Raw genomic sequence first — 25887 nt, 5'->3', positions numbered from 1 at the left:
TCTAATTGTGTTGTTGTTGTTGTTGTTGTTGTTGTCCTGGGGCTGTGTGGGGTCTGTTTGTGTTTGTGAACAGAGGCCCAGGACAAGCTTACTTAGGGGACTCTTCTCCAAGTTCATCTCTCTGTAGGTGATGGCTTTGTTATGGAAGGTTTGGGAATCGCTTCCTTTTAAGTGGTTACTATCTGCCCCGTGAGTTCCCCCAATTGTTTGTTACCGTTGTGTACTGTTGATAATCACAAGTTTACTGGAGAACTGAGACCAAGTAGAGACTTTGGACAGGGTGGATATGGTATAATAAAGGCAGTTTATTCAGAGGTAAAGATATCTGGAATCGCGTGCACGGACTCGTGCACGTGTGTAGGTCACCTAAATCATCAGAAAAATTGCCCCTCCTGAGAATTTTTTCAGGAGCCGCCACTGGAAATGAAGGCTATTCCATGCGAGAAATTGCCAAAAAACTGAAGATCTCGTACAACGCTGTGTCCTACTCCCTTCACAGAACAGCGCAAACTGGCTCTAACCAGAATAGAAAGAGGAGTGGGAGGCCCCGGTGCACAACTGAGCAAGAGGACAAATACATTAGTGTCTAGTTTGAGAAACAGATGCCTCACAGGTCCTCAACTGGCAGCTTCATTAAATAGTACCCGCAAAACACCAGTCTCAATGTCAACAGTGAAGAGGCGACTCCGGGATGCTGACCTTCTAGGCAGAGTTGCAAAGAAAAAGCCATATCTCAGACTGGCCAATAAAAAGAAAAGATTAAGATGGGCAAAAGAACACAGACACTGGACAGAGGAAGATTGTAAAAAGGTGTTATGGACAGACGAATCGAAGTTTGAGGTGTTTGGATCACAAAGAAGAGCATTTGTGAGACGCAGACCAAATGAAAAGATGATGGAGGAGTGCTTGATGCCATCTGTCAAGCATGGTGGAGGCAATGTGATGGTCTAATAATAATAATAATAATAATAATAATAATATGCCATTTAGCAGACGCTTTTATCCAAAACGACTTACAGTCATGCGTGCATACTAGGGGTGCTTTGGTGGTGGTAAAGTGGGAGATTTTTACAGGTTAAAAGGGATCTTGAAGAAGGAAGGCTATCACTCCATTTTGCAACGCCATGCCATACCCTGTGGACGGCGCTTAATTGGAGCCAATTTCCTCCTACAACAGGACAATGACCCAAAGCACAGCTCCAAACAATGCAAAAAATATTTAGGGAAGAAGCAGTCAGCTGGTATTCTGTCTATAATGGAGTGGCCAGCACAGTCACCGGATCTCAACCCTATTGAGCTGTTGTGGGAACAGCTTGACCGTATGGTACGTAAGAAGTGCCCATCAAGCCAATCCAACTTGTGGGAGGTGCTTCAGGAAGCATGGGGTGAAATCTCTTCAGATTACCTCAACAAATTGACAACTAGAATACCAAAGATCTGCAAGGCTGTAATTGCTGCAAATGGAGGATTCTTTGACGAAAGCAAAGTTTGAAGGACACAATTATTATTTCAATTAAAAATCATTATTTCTAACCTTGTCAATGACTACATTTCCTATTAATTTTGCTATATTTCCTATTCAAACTCATTTCATGTATGTTTTCATGGAAAACAAGGACAAAACAAGTGACCCCAAACATTTGAACGGTAGTGTATATACTGTATTCTATTCTACTGTATTTTCGTCTATGCCACTCCGAGTTTGCTCATCCTAATATTTATATTTCTTAATTACATTATTTTACTTTTAGATTGTGTGTATTATGTGTATTGTTGTGAATTGTTAGATATTACTGCACTGTTGGAGCTAGAAACACAAGCATTTCGCTACACCCGCAATAACATCTGCTAAACATGTGTATGTGACCAATAAAAGTTGATTTGATAAGATTCCCTCAAGGTTGCTCTGATGTCGAAAAGATTTCAAATCGGAATTTCGTGATATGTAACTTGAGTTGCATGTATTTTAAAATATTTACATAGAATTAAAAAGCAATTTTGGACAGATCTATCATGGAAATACATTTACTTCCTGTTACCAAGTCATTAACCGTTGCTACTAACTATGCTGTTAGTTTTCCATGTAGACCAATTTATCGGTGAATTCTGAAAAGCTATCCAAGGATTGTTCCATAGGGTTGTGTTTTTAGGGAGTGATATTGGTTCTTGTAGAATACGTTACATTTTCTTCCATATTGTTATAGTGTTCTTAACTATGAAGTTGTTAATGTTCTTAGCTTTATCATCAGATAATGTATTATTTGTGCATATTTTTGCTTTAGGACATTTATATATTATTTGTATTATTTCAGATGGAAAGTTGAAAGCTTCCAAAGATTTAAATAAAAAAGGCCATTCAAGATGGTCTAAAGTATTTTCGGCATCAACAGCCATTATTGATCAATCTATTTATATTTTTTTTGCGTATTGTATTAAACTGAAAAATGTTCTTGTATTTGTTTGTAAGTGTTTATTTTTAATAAACCCTCTTTGATTGATATTTCAAGTCTGGTAAGACTATTGCTTATAAGCTTTGTTATTATTTTATTGTCACAGTTTATTAAACTTGTGTCTATAATCAGTAGGGGACTCTCCAGATTTTCCTGATTTTAATATAACTGAAATAACTGTTTGAGACATAGAACTAGGAAGTACTGAATTGAGTGACGTGTGTTATTTGTGTAAAAATGGGCACTACTTTGTCCCAAAATGTTGAATATAATTCTATGGGCAAGCAATCCATTCCTGGTGCTTTTCTCTGGGTAAATGTTTTAACAGTATGTAATATTTATTTTTGGGCGATTTCTGTTTTCTAATAATTGCTTCATGGTTGTTGAGTCTAAGAAGGCTATAGGATCCGTCCAACTGTTGTTTAATTCTGATTTATATACATTTTCATAGAAGCTTTTAAAATTGTCATTAATCACGTTGTTATTTCTTTTTAAATTATAACTGGTTTAGCATGTGTTCCTTTTGTGAGAGCTGCGAGATATTTACCAGGTTTATTTGTCATTAAGTAATATGCTTTATTGGAGTTTGACCTGTAATTGTTGGCTCTCTTCAAACGTAAAAGATTGTATTCCTGCTTAAATTCAGAAATTGTATTTTCTTCTTTACCGTGTAAACATTTTAATGGTCTTTTTCTAAGGTAGAAATTAAAATTGAAGAAAATTAATCACTAAATCAGATTTAGCTTTTGCCGAGTATGAGATTATCATTGAGATTATCATTCCCATAATGTACGCCTAAAAGGCAAAAATCTGTATTCATATAGTTGTAGTCACCTCCAAAGTAACCATTTGTTCCCCTCAATTAAAAAAAAACTTTCCACAAAGCATAATTAAAACTATAGTTATCCCAGGTCTGGTCCCCACCTAAGAAAACCATCATCTTTAGGATCATGACAAATGATCAAAGACTCCTCTGTCCCAAAGACCTGCCTCAAAACGATGGGTGACCATACAGTCTACACCCCTTCGGCCCCTAGCTGTGAAACAAGCTTTCACTCCATCTCTGCATGGCCCAGACCATCACTGCCTTTAAGCCTGGGCTAAAGACTCTTGCCCATTTAAATGGGGTCTGGCCTCTGTTTAATGTGGTCTTATGTTGTGGTGTCCTTCGCTGGTCCTGCATTACGTTTTAAAGTTCTACTATTTAGTCATTCTTCAAAAATAAGAAAAACTAGGTGCGTTATCGAGCAGCGCACTATACAGGTGAAAAGGTCAACCAATTTCTCTGCCATTCGCATTCATGGTAAACCCTGTGAATATTGGCTCAGGTGTAAATTACCTTTAAAACACGCACTGTCGGTTGTCTGGTGCAGTAAGTCTCTTTAGTTTTGTTGTGAATTAAGTGAGACCTAACACATCCTGTTCCCATAAATGTAACAACCAGGACCATAACAATAACAAATCTTTATGTCTCACACATTTTCTTCCCAACTACAGACCTTCTCAGAAACACACTTTTGCCAGAATTCAGTCAAAGGAGCAATGTCAACAAGCACATTGCACTTGAATGCGATATCCACAAAAAGCAGGGAGATTGCCTTTAAAATGTGTTGTCATTAGTGCAGTGTGCACCACTGAAATGCACCTTTGAATGAATCCCTTTCGCTCTTTCATTTCAGACAAACTGAAAATATTGATTACACTTTATTTTACAGTCCACTATTTACTTGTTATTTATTTGGAAACTACTGTATAAAATGATAATTATTACGTAACATATAAGTACCAGAAATGGTTTCTTACTTAATACCAGCTGAAACAGGATGGTAAAATAAAGTGTTAAACAATGTACTGTATGAATGATTTTCACCAGGGTGTTTTATAAAAAATGTTCACCTTGAAGAAGAAGATTCCGATAATGTTGAAGAGGAACCGAACCATGAAGTTATAGTGTCTCATCACTTCTGTCATCACCAACCCGGGGTGGAGGGAGTTAGCTGTCACCCCTGTGAGACACACACACGCGCGCATGCACGCGCACCCGCACACAGAAGAGATTATAAACCACACAAAAACCCAGAAATCCATGTCCCTCCTTTACCATTAATCTGATTTCATGGAAAGTCTGACACACATGGGGAAACTCAATCTCCAGCTCCACAGATGTTTGGCGCCTAACTTTTCATGACATCACCCCCTTCCCTTACAAGACCACTCAGAAATTATGCTCATTGTAAAATGTTACACATCCACTAATACAGTTGTTTTAGCAACAGTAAAATAGGGTATGGCTACTATGTGCTCTAAACAAGAATTTGATAATCGAATAGCCAAACCAGATGCCTAGATCAACACTCCTACTCTAAGATGCTTAATTAATACTGGCCCAGGCCTTCATACCCACCTGTTCCTTGTAGCCTTCGCGCCAGCTCGTTAGTGCAGATGACGTTGTGCAGCTTGGTGTGGTTGTACACACTGTCCATAGTGTAGCCCAGGTTCTTGCCCTTGAAGTGCGAGAAGTCGACCTTGCCCCTCCAATGGTTCACAGATGACACGTTGACGATGCGTGCCGGTGCTGATTGCTTCAACAGGTCTGGACGGAGGGGAGAGGGGGAGGAAAAGGAGAGGAAGAGGAGGGAGAAAGGGAATGGGGGATGGAGGGAGGAGATAGGGGAGGGAAGGAGTAGAGGCGAGAGAAGAGTGGTGGGAAGGGAAGTGAATACAGTAACAATGTAAGGTGTGGAATGTAACGTGCGATAACTGGGACAATGTTACATACAGTAAATTATTGTAAGGTTGAGTAGATGTAAAACAGGGAAAGTAACAAAATGCATAACACTCACAAAATACAGCACTAGAATAAACTATTAGAAAAAAGGTGCCATCTACTGTAGAACCTAAGATGGTTATTTGGCTGTTCCCATAGGAGAACCCTTTGAATAACCCTTTTGGGTTCCATCAAGAACCCTTTCCACAGAGGGTTCTACAGTACCGTGAAAAAGTATTTGCCCCTTTCTGATTTTCTCTATTTTTGCATATTTTTGATACTGAATAATTATCAGATCTTCAACCAAAACCTAATATTAGATCCAGGGAACCTGAGTTTACAAATAACAAAAAAAAGTATACTTATTTTATTTATTGAATTAACAAAGTTATGCAACACCCAATTCCAGTGTGTGAAAAAGTAATTGGCCCTTTACACTCAATAACTACCGTAATTTTTGGACTATAAGCCGCGCCTTTTTTCCCATTTTTCGACCCTGCGGCTTATATAACGGTGCGGCTAATCTATGGATTTTTACAGCTAACGGCCATTAGAAGACCTCCTAAATCTATGGATTTTACAGGTTACAGTCCACCAACTTTAACTCTATGGGCTCTATGACCGGTCCGCGCCCCCCACCTTTAAGCGGCGGGCTCCAGCAGGAAAAGCTGGAGGCCGGAAAAGAGTGAGACAGGTAGCGCGCAAAAGTAAAAGTGGAACCGAGAGTGGTACGAGAGACAGAACGAGAGACAGAACGAGAGCAAGACAGACAGACATTACGAGAGCGAGACAGTTTGTCTCTTTCCCGACAATCCCCTCTGTGCACGAACCCATACATATGGTAATTAAACATTAAAACACCTGCAGTTTATAGTCCAGTGCGGCTTATATATGTACACATCATTCAATATCATTCAATTTAGCTGCTGCGGCTTATACTCCGGTGCGCCTTATAGTGCGGAAAATACGGTAGTTGTGCCACCTTTAGCTGCAATGACTCCAACTAAATGATTCCTGTAGTTGTTGATCAGTCTGTCACATCGCTGTGGAGGAATTTTGGCCCACTCTTGCATGCAAAACTGTTTTAACTCAATGACATTTGTGGGTTTTCAAAACTTCACATTTGTTGCTTTTTAACCATTTTCATGTAGACTTGATTGTGTTTTGGATCATTGTCTTGCTGCATGACCCAGCTGAGCTTCAGCTTCAGCTCACAGGCAGATAGCCTGACATTCTCCTATAGAATTCTCTGATACAGAGCATAATTCATGCTTCGTTCCACTGAACAAAAATATAAACGCAACATTTTCAAAAATGTTACTGAGTTACAGTTCATATAAGGAAATCAGTTAATTGAAGTAAATTCATTAGGCCCTAATCTATGGATTTCAAATGACTGGGCAGAGGCCCACACACTGGGGAGCCAGGCCCAGCCAACCAAAATGAGTTTTTCCCCCACAAAAGGGTTTTATTACAGACAAAAACACTCCTCAGTTTCATCAGCTGTCCGGGTGGCTCGTCTCAGATGATCCCTTAGGTGAAGAAGCCTGGTGTAGAGGTCCTGGGCTGGCGTGGTTACAAGTGGTCTGCGGTTGTGAGGCCAGTGGGACGTACTGCCAAATTCTCTAAAATGACGTTGGAAGCGGCTTATGGTACAGAAATGAACATTCAATTCTCTGGCAACAGCTCTGGTGGACATTCCTGCAGTCAGCATGCCAATTGCACGCTCCCTCAAAATTGAGACATCTGTGGCATTGTGTTGTGTGACAAAACCCATTTTGTCCAAAAAGTTGACTCAAGTTTGCCAAAAAGCACCTGGATGATCATCAAGACTCTTCGTATGAGGTTCTTACTGTGGAATGCAGTGTTTGGTTTTCATCAGGCATAATGGGACCCATGTCGTTCAAAAAGTTATACTTTTGACTCATCTGTCCATAGAACATTCTTCCAACGGTCAAGCATGGTGGTGGTAGTGTGATGGTTTGGGGATGCTTTGCTGCCTGAGGACCTCGATGACTTGCCTTAATAGAAGAAAACATGAATTCTGCTCTGTATCAGAGAATTCTACAGGAGAATGTCAGACCATCCGTCTGTGAGCTGAAGCTAAAGCGCAGCTGGGTCATGCAGCAAGACAATGATCCAAAACACACAATCAAGTCTACATGAAAATAGCTAAAAAGCAACAAATGTGAAGTTTTGGAATGACCTAGTCAAAGTCCAGACCTAATCCCAATTGAGATGTTGTGGCAGGACTTGAATCGAGCAGTTCATGTTTGAAAACCCACAAATGTCGCTGAATTAAACCAGTTCTGCATGGAAGATTGGGCCAAAATTCCTCCACAGCGATGTGAGAGACTGATCAACAACTACAGGAAGCGTTTGGTTGGAGTCATTGCAGCTAAAGGTGAGAACCAGTTATTGAGTGTAAGGGGGCTATTGCTTTTTCACACAGTGGCATTGGGTGTGGCATAACTTTGTTTATGAAATAAATTAAATAAGTATGTAATTGTTATGTTACTTGTTCAGTCAGGTTTTGGTAGAAGATCTGATTACATTCAGCATCAAAAATATTAAAAAAGAGAGAAAATCAGAAAGTGGGCAAATACTTTTTCCCGGCACTGTACATGGAACCCAAAAGGGTTCTACCTGAAAGCAAAAAGGGTTCTACCTGGAACCAAAAAGGGTTCTCCTATGGGGACAGTCGAAGAACCCTTTTATAGGAACATATTTTGCATATAAGCCTATAGCCGTGGCCCGTGTAACGCTGCAGTAGTTGTACACAGAGCTCTAGCTTTATGGCAGGGTGAGGTATCAGTGGAATATGTGGTGTCTTACCCAGAAGCAGGTTGGTGAGGAGGAAAGGACCCACATGGTTGGTAGCAAAGGACACCTCTAGCCCATCTGAGGTGATATCTCTAGGCAAGCCTGTGTCCAGACATAATATAACCAAACCAATGAACACTCATACATACATAGAAACACACACGCACTCAAGCATTCACACACAGACTCAAGTGAAAAAGTAAATATTTTTTTATCAAAATACAGAAAACATTACCAAAATATGTGATAAGAAAAGCTGCGAAGGCATTTTACTTTGGGCATAAAAGGATGTGCATGTCGCAAACAGACACAGTGTCAAGGACAAACATTCCCAACAGTGATAGACAGAGGTGGGACAAAGTCATTGTTATGCAAGTCACAAGTAAGTCTCAAGTCTTTGCCCTCGAGTCCCGAGTCAAGTCGAGTCAAAGATGAGGCAAGTCCCAAGTCGAGTCAAAAGTCAAAGCCATCAAGTCTCAAGTCGAGTCCAAAGTCCTACCATTTTAGTTTCGAGTCATTTCAAGTCCTCTTACCACAGAAATAAAATGTATACAAATCATGTATGTCTGTAAGATTTGTATTTATTTAAACCTTTTTATACAATAACATTAATCAAATACAGCAAAAAACATAACATTTAATTTTCACAAAAAAAATGCTTGTATTTGAACAGCATATTGCACTAGAACAATGCAGAGAGAGAGAGAGAGAGAGAGAGAGAGAGAGAGAGAGAGAGAGAGAGAGAGAGAGAGAGAGAGAGAGAGAGAGAGAGAGAGAGAGAGAGAGAGAGAGAGAGAGAGAGAGAGAGAGAGAGAGAGAGAGAGAGAGAGAGAGAGAGAGAGAGAGAGAGAGAGAGAGAGAGAGAAAATGGTTTACGGGGAAGGACAAACACCAAAGCTCTGGAAGTAAAAACAGTGTGGGAACCTGCACTGCAAATGAACAGATCTTACTCCATGTGAAACTCCTACCACAGGAGAGAGAGAGCTGTGTGGACAGGTGATGAGCAGAGAGTGAGTGTGTGTGCGCGCATGCGTGCTGTGGACAGGTGGAGGGAGGCCCCTATACTGCATTGCATTTGCAAAAGATCAAATTGGCCAAAAGTCTGTCAGTCATTTGTGCACGATGGGGACGCAGAATGATGCCACCATGGCTGAAAACTCGCTCCACTGGAGCACTAGAAGCAGGCACTGCCAAGACTCGGATGGCTACTTGAAAGAGTGAAGGAAGAGTCTTACTGTTCAGTGCCCAGAACAAAAGGGCATTCTGTCCTTCTGCCATGTCAATGTAGTGACTTAGCTGTACTGCTGGTGGGGTCCCAACATCCCTTTTCTGCCTCTTATGGTATGCAGCAAACAGCCCTTCTCCTTCCATGTCCTCTAGTTCTTCTTCAGCAGGCACCGGCACAGGCTGCTCTGTCTCTGCAGCATCTTGCAGGATCAATTCTAAAAATAAAAATAAAAACGTGTCACAACAGCAGAAACAAAAGAGCCCTTATTTCTGATGTTGATGATACTGTTCAAGACTGAAATTTTTTATTATTGTTAAAGCCAGATTAATATCACATTAGATCCTATATCAGATTAAGATCAAATTATTGTACGTTGCATTTAAGTTGCATTGCAAGTCAATAATATTTACCTTTAACTCGTTGTGCCACCTCTGCCTTGATGTCACGGTTGACCAGCACATGGGGCTCAATCCACAGCAGACAAAAGGCTGGATCCAAGGCAGCTGCTTTCAGGTAGACTGTGTCTGAAAAGGGGGCAGTGATCCCTTCTTGAGACTGGGCCATTTTTACATTAATGAAGATCCCAAGAAATCTTTTTTTCAGGGATGCCTGCAGACCTCTGACCAGGCCACTCAGGAAACGAACTTGAGGCTTCAGCTTCTCAAGATGGTGATTGAGGGACAAGATGGATGGAACAACTGCACTGATTGTAATGACTTTCTCCCCCTGTGTCAAATCAGTTGCTTCTCCGAACGGTTTTAAGATGTCCACCAACTCCTTCAGCAGATTCCACTCTCGTGGTGTGAATGACAGTTCTTTATGCCCGGCCTTCTCAAGAACTGCGCAGAGCTTTTGCTGATCACAATGAAGGACTGCTTTTACCTGCCGCAGTGTGGAATTCCACCTCGTGCTCACTGCAGCAGGGATGCCTCTGTGCTCCCCAAATTCACCATCGAAGATGTCTTTAAACGTTGTGCTTGTGTGGAGCAGGGAGCTAAGTTTTGATAACTTGGAGAGAGAAGGACATGCCGCTTTTGTTTCTTTCAAACCGTCTCCCACAACCAGCTGCAATGTGTGTGCAAAACACTGCAGGCGCTGTTTCTTTGCCATAGCAGCATCGACGGTTTGCTGGTCTTCTTGGGTTAAGTCATGCCATAGCTCAGGATCATCAAGATTATCTCCAGCATCTTCATCTTCCTCCTGTTCGCTGGGGAAGCAGACTGTAAATGCCTTGCGCATGTTAGCAGCATTGTCACTAATTATATAGTCCAATTTAGCTTTGATGTTGTATTCATCACATATTGCCTCAAATTGGTCACAGATTCGCTCTGCTGTGTGAGAGCCTTTGAAGCGGTTGCAGGCCAAGAGATTAGTCTTTAGCTGTACCCTCTCTGCATCTCGCTCCATCCAGTGCACAGTGACACCAAGGAATCCCCTCATCTTTCGATCAGACCAAATGTCCACAGTGACTGAAACATGGTCAGTGTTGCTCAATTGAGTTTTTAACTTTGACCGTCTCTCCTCAGCAAGGCTCTCTGTTTTTGTGGTCAGCGTTCGGCGACATACTGGGGTATACTTGCTGTCCAGCACAGCCAGAAAGTGACGAAAGCTCTTATTTTCCACAATAGACAGAGGGAAATTGCAATCAATAATCAAGTCAGACAGTATCGCATTGGAGATGGCATTCTGCTGTGGGTGGGTCAGGCTGTAACGCCCTACACGAGTGTCAAGGAATTGTGAGATTGAAGGCTGTTGTGGTTCATCTACGATGATTTTGTTCATCTGGTATTCTTCATACCTGTAACAGAGAAGAATATGAAACAGATGTCAGAAAATCCTTTACAGCCACACATGTTGTATTTGAAACTACTCTTTACTCATATCAATGTTGTTGTGTTAATATTCATTGCCTATTGTACACTACGGTTTACGATAATACATTTCAGTGTCAGTGTATGCAATATTAAGAATATTTTCACTGCTTCAAAATTCATAAGAAAGCCCTTTCCCTCAAGAAACTGAAGTCATATGCTTTATAGCAGTGGTTTTCAAAGTGGGGACGGGGACCCTTGGGTGCCGCGAGGGGGTTCTAGGGGGGCCATGGCAAGTTGGCATGAAAAGTATAGAAAAACAAAATAATTGAATAAATTAAATAACTAAAGTAAACCAAATTAAACCAAAAATAAGCTAAACAATATTCCCATTAGTTAAGAACTGCACTATAATAATCTATTGCATCTCTGAACATTACTACTATAATCGTTATTATTTTATTATATACTGTATATATCCCAGTGGTGCGCTGCCTCACAGACCTACTGTAGACTACGGTAGCACTCTGTCCATGCGCTGTCTGCTGTTTGGGCATGATATGAAAAGGGAAGGCTAATGGTGGATCTACTGTGACTGTGTTATCATTTTCCTCTTTACAATGTATACGTCTTACTATGTTTCCTGTTGTACTTGGATGGGTTTAGGGATGCACCAACTACATCCGAGTTGTGAAAGGGGGTGCATTCATTGTTTAATTGTGATATTTTGTCTTCAGCGACAGTTCAGCTTAGTTGTGATTAACCAAAATTACATAAACGACCTCAATGAGGCAGCACACCAGCAACTCTGAAACTGAATTCTAAAACGCTTAACGTGAAAAACGCTTAACGTTGCTTAATGCTTAATATACTAAGACAGTAATATTATAAGACCAAACTCTGCAAATATCATATTAATAAAGCATACTATGTACAAAACATCAGATGAGCCCAGAATACATAGTAGCCTACATAAGACATGTTAAGCCTTTTCTTATAATGGTTTTCTATGGGAGGAAAACACTTAACGTGTTGTTAAACGTGTTTGCGTTCATATTCTGGCCTCATCTGATGTTTTGTACATTTAGTATACTTTATTAATATGATATTTATAGTTTGGTCTTTTAATATTACTGTCTCAGTATATTAAGACACGTTAAGCCTTTTCTTATAATAGTTTTCTATGGGAGGAAAACGCAACGTGTTATTAAACGTGTTTGCGTTCATATTCTGGGCTCATCTGATGTTTTGTACATAGTATACTTTATTAATATGATATTTACAGAGTTTGGTCTTTTAATAACACTGTCTTAGTACATTAAAGAACGTTAAGCGTTTTTCACGAAAGCGTTTTAGAATGTCCATATAATAGCAGTTCAAAAATCCATATTTTTGTAAGCATGAACCAGCAAGGGAGACGTGCGCTTGTCTCGTTGATACAGTAAATATGCAGCAGCTAGCTAGTAAGTTACGGTACATCCGATAAGGTGCGTAGCATTCGTTCAAAACTTACCTTTCTTTGTGCAACTTCAGGTGTCGAACAAAGTTGGACGTTGTGGCAGCTCCGTCTGTAATCTTCGATCCGCATGTTTTGCAGATTGCAACTCGTTTTTTGTCGACTACCTCGTAATTTTTATAGCCAAACCAAACTATCTTCGGTATCATTTTGACAACTGGCGCATTGTTGCTTGATGTGCTTCATTGGTTGTCTTGCAATGTGCCTGCTTAGATGCTGTCGAATCAAAACAACGTGGGACTACAGTGATTGGATAACGTGCAGGCAGCGCGCGCTCTCTGTATGCATACAGGTGGATGGTGCACATTTTTTTCACAGATGCAGATAAACGGAGAGCGGCGCGGCCGTGTGAAATTTTTTTTCCCCAGTTTTCATGGGAAGTAGCAAGTCTTCTCGAGTCATAAGGCGCAAGTCCAAGTGAAGTCACGAGTCATTGATGTTAAAGTCCAAGTCGAGTTGCAAGTCTTTGTACATTTTGTCGAGTCGAGTCTGAAGTCATCAAATTCATGACTCGAGTCTGACTCGAGTCCAAGTCACATGACTCGAGTCCACACCTCTGGTGATAGATAATGAATGGGAATTTGTGAGCAAAATTGTAATTCGGTGGAATGGCATGTTACCATTGTTATTATCAATCAAGCAAGGTTGTTCCTCTCATGGACATTGTTATTGGGTACTGACTCCAAACCACAACCGTGCTTTGGTAACCTTACCCAAGACCTAAAGACTTGCATTAACTCTCCTCATGCCCAGGCTTTAGTCTTATGGTGTGTAGACGCCCTGGATTCAAACCCAGTTGGTCACACTAGTGTGACGGCTGTTGACATCCACCCCTGGTTGACTGCATCTTAGCCTGGAATCCACAGTGAATATCGCTCCTTTTCATTACTGTTCTGCTTCAGGTCAATATTGAAAATGTAGTGTTATTCAGTGTGGATTTCAGGCTATAACTGACTCTGGACCCAATGCCCACCTGAAGCCCTGGCATTGTTGACCAGGATGTGGAGAGAGCTCCTTCACTATTGTATTTTGCTTCAAGTGAAACAGTAGTAAATAGTGAACGATATTCAGTGTGGATTCCAGCCTAAGTGTGTTTTCCAGGCTAACGGTCTTTGAATCTGGACCGGTGCCCACCTGAAGCCCCAGCGTTGTTGACCAGGATGTGGAGCTCCTTCTCCTCTCGCAGGACGCCCTCTGCGAACGCCCTCACCGACGCCAGGGACGAGGTGTCCACCAGACGCAGGTGCACATCGGCGTTCCCACTCCGCTTACGGATCTCCTGCAGGGCGACGCTACCGCGAGCCTTGCTCCGGCACGCCATGATAACACGAGCCCCGCGCCGGGCAAAGTCAAGGGCAATGAACTTCCCTATCCCTGAGAGTGTGGTAGGCGAGGAGGGTAGGTGGTGGGGGGAAGTAGGGGGAGAGAGAGGGGGAGTAAGAGGAAAGGAGTTAGGGAGAGAATGAGAGCGAGAGAGAAAGAAGAAGAGGTAGAATGAGAGAGAGATAGTGGAAGTGGTTGAAAAAGAGAAAGACGGGGAAAGGGAATGAGGAAACAGGATAGGGGAGTAGAGAGGGAGGGAGGTTAACAGGGTTGGTGATAAACACACTCAGCAGAGTTCAAGAGCAGTTGCTCAGACTGCAATCAAACAGGGAACGGAGCAAATGGAATGTGCTAAGGGGAACGGGGAACGGCTCATAAAAATGTCCGGAACGGAGCAAATGGAATGTCATCAAACACCTTCCGCTTCAGTCATTAACACGAGCCCGTTCTCCCCAATTATATGCCACCAACCTCCTGTGGTGCGTGCGTGCCTGCCTGCTTGTTTGACTGACATTTCTGTATGTGTGCAAAAGTTCATGGCAGTCACAGAGACATTGACAGTGAGATGTCCACATCTAGTGACTCATATCTAGTGAATATCTATCAAAGGGTTCAAGGGCCATAGCGCATTTGTTTGAGGTTTAGCATTGACCAGGCTATAAGATAGAGCTGTAAAAGACCGGAGTCTTGTCACAGGTGTGATTGATTGACTCGTTAACTCTCCAAGTGATCTCATCGGTTAATTGTATGTTTGCTGAATTGTATTTAAGCAAAGATTGTCTATTATATTGACAAGATAGTCAATATAATGGGAATACATGTCCTCAAAGATGGAAGGCAGGCGGAAGGAGGCGAGATTAGGTGGGACCATTCTAGCCAACGACAGGGCAGATACGTGTGTGAACAGGCCATTGAGATAGATAGAGGACTCTTCTTTGTTTCTGTGTCATTATAGCGTCGGTGACAGAATGGGAAGCACCATTTTAAAGTAGTACATTTCCTTCTTCTTTATTGGCTGATTGCTCCCAACTCTTAGGCTCCCCACCCAGTTGACTACTTTTAAAATGGTGGAAGCCCTCAATGGCAATGTCCATGTTAAAACGGGCTATATCCATGATGAGTCCTCCATCTATCTTTATGACAACAGGCACAACTCCGATATAGTCCGATATATAAATTGTCGTAATGCAGAGTGTGTCCACTTATATCAGTGCATTCTTAACAACCTAACCATTAAGAAAATGTATATTTGATCAAATAAGCCTCACGTAACAAATTAGCAATGACATTTTTTGTTGACCAAATTCCACACTCACTGGTCTCCATACAAAAATTCCTCACTTCGTGGGCTTATTTTTCGTGGACAAATTTTGGCCGGAGTAAAACCTCTCGCTTCGCCTCTTCCTCTCTGATTTAAGCCTTGTTCCTTTCTGTTTGAGGTGCAACTGCCCACAGGAGGGGATGTAGTCCAGAGGTATGGTTGTTTCCAGGAGCATGGGGGAAATAGAGTATTGTGAGTTTCCAAGATGGACCTGTCTCCTGGGCTGCACCACCTCCTGTGCCTTTTTGTTACTTTGATTGTTTGTCATTTTAAATTGCATGGTTTGTAAATATTCCTGGCCCAGTGAGAAAGGCCACTGCTGAAAAGGTGAACTTGTAAACTATGCCCTATTGTTTATTAAATGCTTGAACTAGTCCTTCTGTTTGGTCTTTACTTCACTATGCCTGCTCATCCCAGTTACAAATAACCTGTCACTTTTCCACCTCGTGACAGTTTCCTTCAGATGAAACCTGGCACTTCTGAGTTCTGAGCTAACTGACATGCACAGCTATTGCTCCAAGTGTTTGTCTATAGCTAGGTTTCCATCCAATTGGTGACAGATTTTCATGCAAATATTCTAAAATCTGCATAAATCTGTAAAATGCGCATTTTCCCACCAGAGATGTTTCCATCAAATTGACTTGTTGTGGACAAAAGGCTGTGCGTGATGACATAGTGCACATAAAAATAACTTTTGCGGTTAAATTCCCATGTATCGAAGGAAAAATACAAGTTAAATGGCTTTTCATTGCATTTTCAACTCTACCGATGATATGAATAATGTAAGTTAAGCAGGTACCTGGAAAACAATATACATAGAAATAAACACTCACAACTTAAATTTAAATAAGGGGCAATGTTCAAATGAGGATGTTCGCATCATCACACCAACACAAAAAGATCCCACCTTGTCTAGAATATTTTGTTCTGTCAACATTTGGAAAGTTTACCGAAACATTTGCTGTTTCCATCAGGCCTGTCATGACCATGTTCTATCCGTGTACTTTACTTGGTGAAAGGTTGGATGGAAACCTGGTTTATAACCAAAGTAAAGTACATGTTGGATAGAAAATGTAATGACAGGCCTGATGAAAACAGCAAATGTGTCGGTAAACTTGGTAAACGTTGCAAATGTCGACAAAACAAAATATGCTAAACAAGGTGGGATCTTTTTGTGTCTGTAGCTAATTTTCCATCCAATTGGTGACAGATTTTCGTGCTGAATATTCTAAAATCTGCATAAAAACAATATGCCAGAGATTTGTTTCCATCAAATTGGCTTGTTGCAGATGAAAGTCTATGCATGAAGACGTAGTGCACATAAAAATACAAATTCCCATGTACCGAATAAATGGGTTTCCATCGCATGTTCAACTCTACTGATGGTTTTCTCACAAAGAAATGTGCCATTATATAGCAAGTGTGTCCACTCCGGTATTAGCATGTGCGCTTTAGCCACCAGCTCGCAGATACATTGCGGGTTTAGCCTACATGAGATTATTATGGCCAAAAGAGCTAGATTATTTTTGAATTGTCAAAAAGCAACCAAATATGCAATCATCATGTGATCTTCATGTCACCAGAATAAGAACCTAGATATTTATTGGAAAGGAGCATCAAGCTCATCACTGTGCACTTTCACCACCCTGTGAAGTTCATCATCATTTATGTAATCTGTAGCCTAATAAACTGCATTCCAAGCCTGATGGAAACATAACATTTTTCGGTAAACTTTCCAAATGTCAACAAAACAAAATACGCTAGACAAGGTGGGATCTTTTTGTTTCAGTAAAATGAATTATGCAAGAAATGTTGGTGGAAACGCGTTTATGCACAAATATTGATATAATAACCATCATATCTAAGTAAACTTGGAGTCACACAATGACATGTTGTGTGGTCCTCCCACTATGACTAATCGGCAAAACATGCACTTTATTAGGCTACAGATTATCTTTTTGCAGATTTTAGAATTTTCGAATGAAAATCTGTCACCTGGATGGAAACCTAGATACTGTCATGAAGTGGAACCCTCCTTTCATTAAAATACTTTTAGTTTCCCCAGAGAAAAGTCAAGCGGAGTTTAGTTTATCTATAGAGAACATGGAAAAAAACATGTGAACATACAGGAGAACTCTCTCTCTCTCTCGACTTTGTTTTTTTTCTTCACATCTTTAAAGAGGGATTCCAAAAGCATACCATTAACTAAACTCTGAAGTCTATTTGAGACACTTTGAGGGTGAGAGGTTCAAGTGAGGGAAATGCATAATGTCAAGAGTTACGTCGGAAGTTTCCATACACCTTAGCCAAATACATTTAAACTCAGTTTTTCACAATTCCTGACATTTAATCCTAGTAAAAAATCCCTGTTTTAGGTCAATTAGGATCACCACTTTATTTGAAGAATGTGAAATGTCAGAATAATAGTAGAGAGAATTATTTATTTCAGCTTTTATTTCTTTCGTCACATTCCCAGTGGGTCAGAAGTTTACATACACTCAATTAGTATTTGTTAGCATGCCTTTAAATTGTTTAACTTGGGTCAAACTTTTTCGGGTAGCCTTCCACAAGCTTCCCACAATAAGTTGGGTGAATTTTGGCCCATTCCTCCTGACAGAGCTGGTGTAACTGAGTCAGGTTTGTAGGCCTCCTTGCTCGCACACGCTTTTTCAGTTCTGCACACACATTTTCTATAGGATTGAGGTCAGGGCTTTGTGATGGCCACTCCAATACCTTGACTTTGTTGTCCTTAAGCCATTTTGCCACAACTTTGGAAGTATGCTTTGGGTCATTGTCCATTTGGAAGAACCATTTGCAACCAAACTATAACTTCCTGACTGATGTCTTGAGATGTTGCTTCAATATATCCACATCATTTTCCTTCCTCATGATGCCATCTATTTTGTGAAGTGCACCTTTCCCTCCTGCAGCAAAGCACCCCCTACAGCATGATGCTGCCACCCCCGTGCTTCACGGTTGGGATGGTGTTCTTCGGCTTGCAAGCCACCCCCCTTTTTCCTCCAAACATAACGATCTTCATTATGGCCAAACAGTTCTATTTTTGTTTCATCAGACCAGAGGACATTGTGCAGTTGCAAACCGTAATCTGTTTTTTTTATGGCGGTTTTGGAGCAGTGGCTTCTTCTTTGCTGAGCGGCCTTTCAGGTTATGTCGATATAGGACTAGTTTTACTGTGGATATAGATACTTTTGTACCTGTTTCCTCCAGCATCTTCACAAGGTCTCCTTCCTGAGCGGCATGACGGCTGCGTGGTCCCATGGTGTTTATACTTGCGTACTATTGTTTGTACAGATGAACGTGGTACCTTCAGGCGTTTGGAAATTGCTCCCAAGGATGAACCAGACTTGTGGAGGTCTACCATTTTTTTTCTGAGGTCTTGGCTGATTTCTTTTAATCTTCCCATGATGTCAAGCAAAGAGGCACTGAGTTTGAACGTAGGCCTTGAAACACATCCACAGGTACACCTCCAATTGACTCAAATTATATCAATTAGCCTATCAGAAGCTTCTAAAGCCGCTCAATTTTCCAAGCTGTTTAAAGGCACAGTCAAATAAGTGTATGTAAACTTCTGACCCACTGGAATTGTGATACAGTGAATTATAAGTGAAATAATCTGCCTGTAAACAATTGTTGGAAAAATTACTTGTGTCATACACAAATTAAATGTCCTAACCCACTTGCCAAAACTATAGTTTATTAACAAGAAATGTGTGGAGTGGTTGAAAAACAAGTTTTAATGACTCCAACCTAAGTGTATGAAACTTATGACCTCAACTGTATTTCCCCACTGGGCACACACTGGTTGAATCATAGTTGTTTCCACATCATTTCGATGAAATTGTGTTGAACCAAAGTGAATATAGACGCTGAATTGACGTCTGTGCCCAGTGGGTTGCCAATTATGATTTATATAATCTGATTAATTTGATTTTGTTGTATTTCCATTTGGTTAAGAGTTTTTGTCTGTGCACTAGGTGGAGAAATATACTTATTGAATCAAATTGGATAAGCCTTTCCAAGCAAAACAAGTCTATATCTATACCCCATGCCAAGTGGCACCATGCAAAACCGTTACCTGTGTTAGCTCCAGTAACTATGGCTGTCTTGCCCTTCAGTTGCACTGGACAGGCGCGCGGATCCCACGACCCTCTCCGCTGTGATCGCAAGACAAGTCCCAAAATCACTGTCGTTACCAACCATAACGGGTGAGAGAAAACATCAGTCCAAACCAAATACATTTAAAAATCCACCGAGCCCCAACGCAGAACGAAAATGTATCTGGATACAACTTCACAATTGTCAGTCAGATAGCCTACACCGATTTGAAGCAGACTTACGACCCAACTCCGTTCTGAGGGCTATTTGCCAGTATCCATATGGAACGATTCAAGTCAACACCCACAGTTTTTCCCAAAGTCGATGTTGCCTACATCGGAACATGGGGATCTTGCAGTGTTGGGGAAGCTACTCTGAAAATATGCACTGAGTGTACAAAACATTCCGAACACCAGCTCTTTCCATGACATAGACTGACCAGGTGAATCCATGTGAAAGCTATGATCCCTTATTGATGTCACTTTTTAAATCCACTTCAATCAGTGTAGAGGAAGGGGAGGAGACAAGTTAAAGAAGGATTTTTAAGCCTTTAGACAATTGAGACATGGATTGTGTATGTATGCCATTCAGAGGGTAAAGGGGCAAGACAAAATATTTAAGAGCCTTTGAACCGGGTATGGTAGTAGGTGCCAGGTGCACCAGTTTGAGTGTGTCAAGAACTGCAAAGCTGCTGGGTTTTTCACGCCCCACAGTTTTCTGTGTGTGTCAAGAATGGTCCACCATGTCCAGCCAATTTGACACAATTGTGGGAAGCATTGGAGTCAACATGGGCCAGCATCCCAGTGGAATGCTTTTGACATCTTGTAGAGTCTGCTAAATGACGTAAATGTAAATGTAAATGTAGAGTCCATGCCCCGACTAATTGAGGCTGCTCTGAGGGCAAAGGGGGGTGCAACTCAATATTAAGAAGGTGTTCCTAATGTTTTGTGCCTTCAGAAAGTATTCACACCCCTTGACTTTTTCTACATTTTGTTTTGCTACAAGGTGGGATTTAAATAGATTGAATTGTCATTTTTTTGTCAACGATCTACACCAAAAAATTATGTAATGTCAAAGTGGAAGAAATATTCTAAAATGTGTACAAAAAATTTAATAAAACATGAATATATCATGATTAGATAAGTATTCAAACTTCTGAGTTAATACATGTTAGAATCACCTTTGGCAGCGATTACAGCTGTGAGTCTTTCTTGCTAAGTCTCTGTCGTGGAAATTACCACCAGGGACTCAAAGTCAAACTTAAATTAATAATTATTTATTATCAGCAAGCTGGAGAGGTTCCAACAAACGTAATGCACCATAGTGCACCTTGGTCGGGAGCTCTCCCAAGGCAGTCCTGTTAGTTCTCTTATACACGGCTATACCAAAAAGCTACATAGGCATGGTTCATAGGGTTGGTTCCTGCATGTGACTGGCAGCATCTCATATCTTAACTTATTGACATATTCTGGGAGTTCTGCCAAAATGTCTGAGGAGGGGGTCATGACCGTCTCCCCCTCATATCTCTACCCAGCACCTACATGAACCAATGTATGAAACAAGATGTACAATTCAAGGTTATCTCTTTTATAGACAACAACATTTCCCTCACATCTCTAAGAGTTTTGCACACCTGCATTGTACAATATTTGCCCATTATTCTTTTTTAAATTCTTCAAGCTCTGCAAGTTAGTTGTTGATCATTGCTAGACAGCCATTTTCAAGTCTTGACATAGATTTTCAAGCCGATTTAAGACAAAACTGTAACTAGGCAACTAAGGAACATTCAATGTCGTCTTGTAAGCAACTCCAGTTTATATTTGGTGTTGTGTTTTAGGTTATTGTCCTGCTGAAAGGTGAATTTGTCTCCCAGTGTTTGTTGGAAAGCAGACTGAACTAGGATTAATGCCTTTTTTATTCTAAAAAACTCCCTAGTCCTTGCCGATGAAAAGCATACCCATAACATGATGCAGCCACCACCATGCTTGAAAATATGAAGATTGGTACTCACTGATATGTTGAATCAACGTTGTTTCCACATAATTTCAACCAAAAAATTCAACGTGATGACGTTGAATCAACGGGGAAAACTGATTGGATTTGAAAAAAAGTAATAAACGTAAGGGAATGTAATATTTATTTAATCTAAATCCAATGACCTGGTGAAATGTTTTGTTGATTTCATGTTGAATTCAAGTTAGTTGACAACTCAACCAAATGTATATCAAAACTAGATGTTGAACTGACGTCTGTGCCCAGTGGGTGACTACAGAGTGATCTGTTCTTGCAATTTGTAGTCTATGACATTTCAGATTTAGATATGTTTCACAAAGTAGTTTGGAAGTAGTGAACCATTTTTTCAAAGTAACTTTAGTTAAGTAAACATTTTTCTTAAGGGTAGCTTTAGTGTAGCTTAACTTCTTCCAGTGTGATGTAATTGGTAGCTTGGTAAATGTCAAAGTGGAATTACTGTATGTTTTTTTGACATTTTTACAAATTAATTGCAAATGAAAAGCTGAAATGTCTTGAGTCAATAAGTATTCAACCTCTTTGTTATGGCAAGCCTAAATTATTCCAGGAATAAAAATGTGCTTAAGAAGTCACATAACAAGTTGCATGGACTCACTCTGTGTGCAATAATAGTGTTTAACATGATCTTTGAATGACTACCTTAGCTAAAGTAATACTGCAAAACATGTGGCAAAGCAATTCACTTTTTGTCCTGAATACAAAGTGTTATGTTTGGATCAAATCCAATGCATGTCACAGACGTTGAAGGATGGGTCAGACCAAGGCGCAGCGTGAAATGCATCCATGTTTATTAAACCGTATAAACATACAAAAACAACAAAAGTCAACGAACGTGATGTCGGAAGGCTATACACACATAAGCCAAACTCACCGAAACACAAACAAGATCCCACAACACAGGCAGGAAAACTGGCTGCCTAAGTATGATCCCCAATCAGAGACAACGAGCGACAGCTGCCTCTGATTGGGAATCACACCCGGCCAAACATAGACATACAAAACCTAGATCTAAACATAGATCTACCATAACATCGAACTAAACATGCCCACCCTGACCAAACTAACTAGAGTTATATAGGTCAGGGCGTGACAGTGCAACACATATCTGAGTACCACTCTCCATATTTTCAAGCATAGTGGTGGCTGCATTATGTTATGGGTATACTTATGTAAATTAGATATTTCTGTATTTAATTTTCAATACATTTGCTGAAATTTTGGGGGGGGTGGGGTAAGGGGGGGGGTGGGTAGAAGGATTACTTTATCCTATCCCTGTCACGCCCTGGCTCTGGGGACTCTTTAATGTTGACCCAGGGTGTGTAGTGTCTATGTTGCATTTTCTATGTTTCGTTCTAGTTCGTGTTTTCTATGTTGGCCAGGGTGGTTCCCAATCAGAGGCAGCTGATTCTCGTTGTCTCTGATTGGGAACCATACTTAGGCAGCCGGTTGGCACTAGTTTATTGTGGGATCTTGTTCCGTAAGGTTTGTTTTGGTGTATTAACCTAGGACTTCACGCATCGTTTGGTTTGTTGTTTTGTTCGTGTTGTGTACTTAATAAAAGATGTACGCATATCACGCTGCGCCTTGGTCCGCTGTTTATAACGATCGTGACAGAAGATCCCACCAAAACAGGACCAAGCAGCGTGTTCAGGAGCAAAAGCCGGGTAAGGAACTGGAGAAGTTGGCGATGTCCCAGGTGGGCGAATGGTGGTCTTGGGAGGACATGTTCGCGGGCAGAGGGCCATGGGCAAAAGTTAAGGCCCTGGCGAGAGAGGAGGTACGGCGCCAACCGTGCCGTCGTCGGACAGGCGAGAGGCAACCCCAATAAAAAAAATTGGGGGGGGGCACACGGCATGGACGACGGGGATGCTGGAGGCAGCTACAGGACGTATCGGCGGATTAGGAGAGGAGGCCACCAGGTTTGGGGGGCTGGAAGGGAGGTTGGCGGAGCCTAGAGGTAGAGCAGAGCCAACTCCCCGTACTCAGGCTAGGCAGCAGGAGGCAGCGACAGGGCATATCTGCAGACTAGGAGAGGAGGCCACCAGGTTACGGGGGCTATTGGTCCAGAGGGAGCAGGAGATAATTGGTCAGAGGGAGGAGCTACAGGAGGCGTTAAGGGAGAAGGAGAGTGTAGAGGCACGGCGAGAGGAACTGAGTAGGCAGCAGAGGGAGCGGAGGTTTATGAGGAAACCCAGTCCCGCTACTCGGACCAAGCAAGTGGTGTGTGTCACCAGTCCGGTCCGGCCCGTTCCTGATCCCCGCACTAAGGCAGTGGTGCGTGTTCCCAGTACGGCCCGACCCATTCCTGCTTCCCGCACAAGTCCAGTGCCCAGTACGGTCTGGCCCGTTCCTGCTCCCCGCACTAAGTTAGTGGTGCGTGTTCCCAGTACGGCCCGACCCGTTCCTGCTCCTCGCACTAAGCCAGTGGTGCGTGTTCCCAGTCCGGCCCGGCCCGTTCCTGCTCCCCGCACTAAGTTAGTGGTGCGTGTTCCCAGTACGGCCCAACCCGTTCCTGCTCCCCGGACTAAGTTAATGGTGCGTGTTCCCAGTACGGCCCAACCCGTTCCTGCTCCCCGCACTAAGTTAGTGGTGCGTGTTCCCAGTACGGCCCAACCCGTTCCTGCTCCCCGCACTAAGTTAATGGTGCGTGTTCCCAGTACGGCCCAACCCGTTCCTCCTGAGTTGTAGGGTTTTAATGGCACAGGCAGGGAGCCCAGCCAACAGCGAGTTGCAGTAATCCAGACGGGAGATGACAAGTGCCTGGATTAGGACCTGTGCCGCTTCCTGTGTAAGGCAGTGTCGTACTCTCCGAATGTTGTAGAGCATGAACCTACAGGATCGGGTCACCACCTTGATGTTAGTGGAGAACGACAGGGTGTTGTCTTGGGTCACGCCAAGGCTTTTTGCACTCTGGGAGGAGGACACAACGGAGTTGTCAACTGTGATGGCGAGATCATGGAACGGGCAGTCCTTCCCCGGGAGGAAGAGCAGCTCCGTCTTGCCGAGGTTCAGCTTGAGGTGGTGATTCGTCATCCACACTGATATGTCTGCCAGACATGCAGAGATGTGATTCGCCACCTGGTTATCAGAAGGGGGAAAGGAGAAGATTAGTTGTGTGTTGTCTGCGTAGCAATGATAGGAGAGGCCATGTGAGGATATGACAGAGCCAAGTGACTTGGTGTATAGGGAGAATAGGAGAGGGCCTAGAACTGAGCCCTGGGGGACACCAGTGGTGAGAGCACGTGGTGCGGAGACAGATTCTCGCCACGCCACTTGGTAGGAGCGACCTGTCAGGTAGGACGCAATCCAAGAGTGAGCCGCGCCGGAGATGCCCAACTCGGAGAGGGTGGAGAGGAGGATCTGATGGTTCACAGAATCAAAGGCAGCAGACAGGTCTAGAAGGACAAGAGCAGAGGAGAGAGTTAGCTCCATTTTTAATTCAGGCTGTAACACAACAAAATGTGGAATAAGTCAAGGGGTATGAATACCTTCTGAGGGCACTGTAGGTACAGGTAAGCATTTTCAGAATTGACGTTTTTACAAGGATCGACTGACGGTGACTCAATGTTTTTGCTAGCAAATCCCGCAACCAGTTAATTCAACTCCGCCTCGATATAACAGAACGGAGCTGAGCCTTCCTCAGATAGTCTGATGCTGAAAAAGAAAGGACATTTTTGTCTACTTCACCCATATTATGATATTTGTCTGCCTTTCCAACCTCAGTTTTTCTATTGATTGAATCAGGGAGGGGGTGAGAGACTCTATGGCTGAATGTCTCTTACCTGGCAAGAAAATATACTGGAGATGTCAGATTGTTGAAATTATTATTATTATTATTTTTTTCACCTTTATTTAACCAGGTAAGCCAGTTGAGAACAAGTTCTCATTTACAACTGCGACCTGGCCAAGATAAAGCAAAGCAGTGCGATAAAAACAACAACACAGAGTTACATATGGGGTAAACAAAACAAAGTCAAAAATACAACAGAAAAAATATATATATAGTGTGTGCAAATGTAGCAAGTTATGGAGGTAAGGCAATAAATAGGCTATAGTGCAAAATAATTACAATTAGTATTAACACTGGAATGCTAGATGTGCAAGAGATGATGTGCAAATAGAGATACTGGGGTACAAATGAGCAAAATAAATAACAATATAGGGATGAGGTAGTTGGGCGGGCTAATTTCAGATGGGCTGTGTACAGGTGCAGTGATCGGTAAGGTGCTCTGACAACTGATGCTTAAAGTTAGTGAGGGAGATAAGTGTCTCCAGCTTCAGAGATTTTATAATAACTAGCCTGTTATTTGGAATAGAATTTCTACTATCAAGGTGTATATTGATCCTGTAGTCATCTGTCACATTGAGAACATTTCAGAAAGAAAATGTAAACACATAATATCAACAAATATACTAATATGTAATAGACCCTTCACATTTCTCTTGATTAACCTATAACTACTGTTAAGAATGCTATTTTCTGATGATTATTCCCTATTAA

The 25887-nt window shown here is 41.8% G+C and overlaps 1 protein-coding gene across 4 annotated transcripts in view; it reads right to left on the bottom strand.

Annotated features, from left to right (window-relative positions):
- LOC311138996 (retinol dehydrogenase 12-like) overlaps positions 1 to 19807 on the bottom strand; it is a 39039-nt gene extending 19232 nt beyond the window's left edge. For 3 of the 4 annotated variants that reach the window (XM_084173819.1, XM_084173818.1, XM_084173820.1), the window contains exons 1-5: positions 19336 to 19807; positions 13730 to 13969; positions 8053 to 8142; positions 4855 to 5043; positions 4347 to 4456 (exon numbers count right to left, since the gene is read on the bottom strand). In XM_084173819.1, coding sequence (XP_084029945.1) covers positions 4347 to 4456; positions 4855 to 5043; positions 8053 to 8142; positions 13730 to 13969; positions 19336 to 19498 — 792 coding nt within the window. In that variant the 5' untranslated portion in view covers positions 19499 to 19807. The remainder of the gene's footprint in view (positions 1 to 4346; positions 4457 to 4854; positions 5044 to 8052; positions 8143 to 13729; positions 13970 to 19335) is intronic. The other variant, XM_084173821.1, reaches the window with a different exon arrangement.
- Positions 19808 to 25887: the final 6080 nt, after the last annotated feature.

This window comes from Coregonus lavaretus, assembly GCF_964263955.1.
Source record: "Coregonus lavaretus genome assembly, chromosome: 12".
NCBI lineage: Eukaryota > Metazoa > Chordata > Actinopteri > Salmoniformes > Salmonidae > Coregonus > Coregonus lavaretus.
Note: the sequence above shows the minus strand (reverse complement) of the source record. Positions and strands in the feature narration are given on the sequence as shown.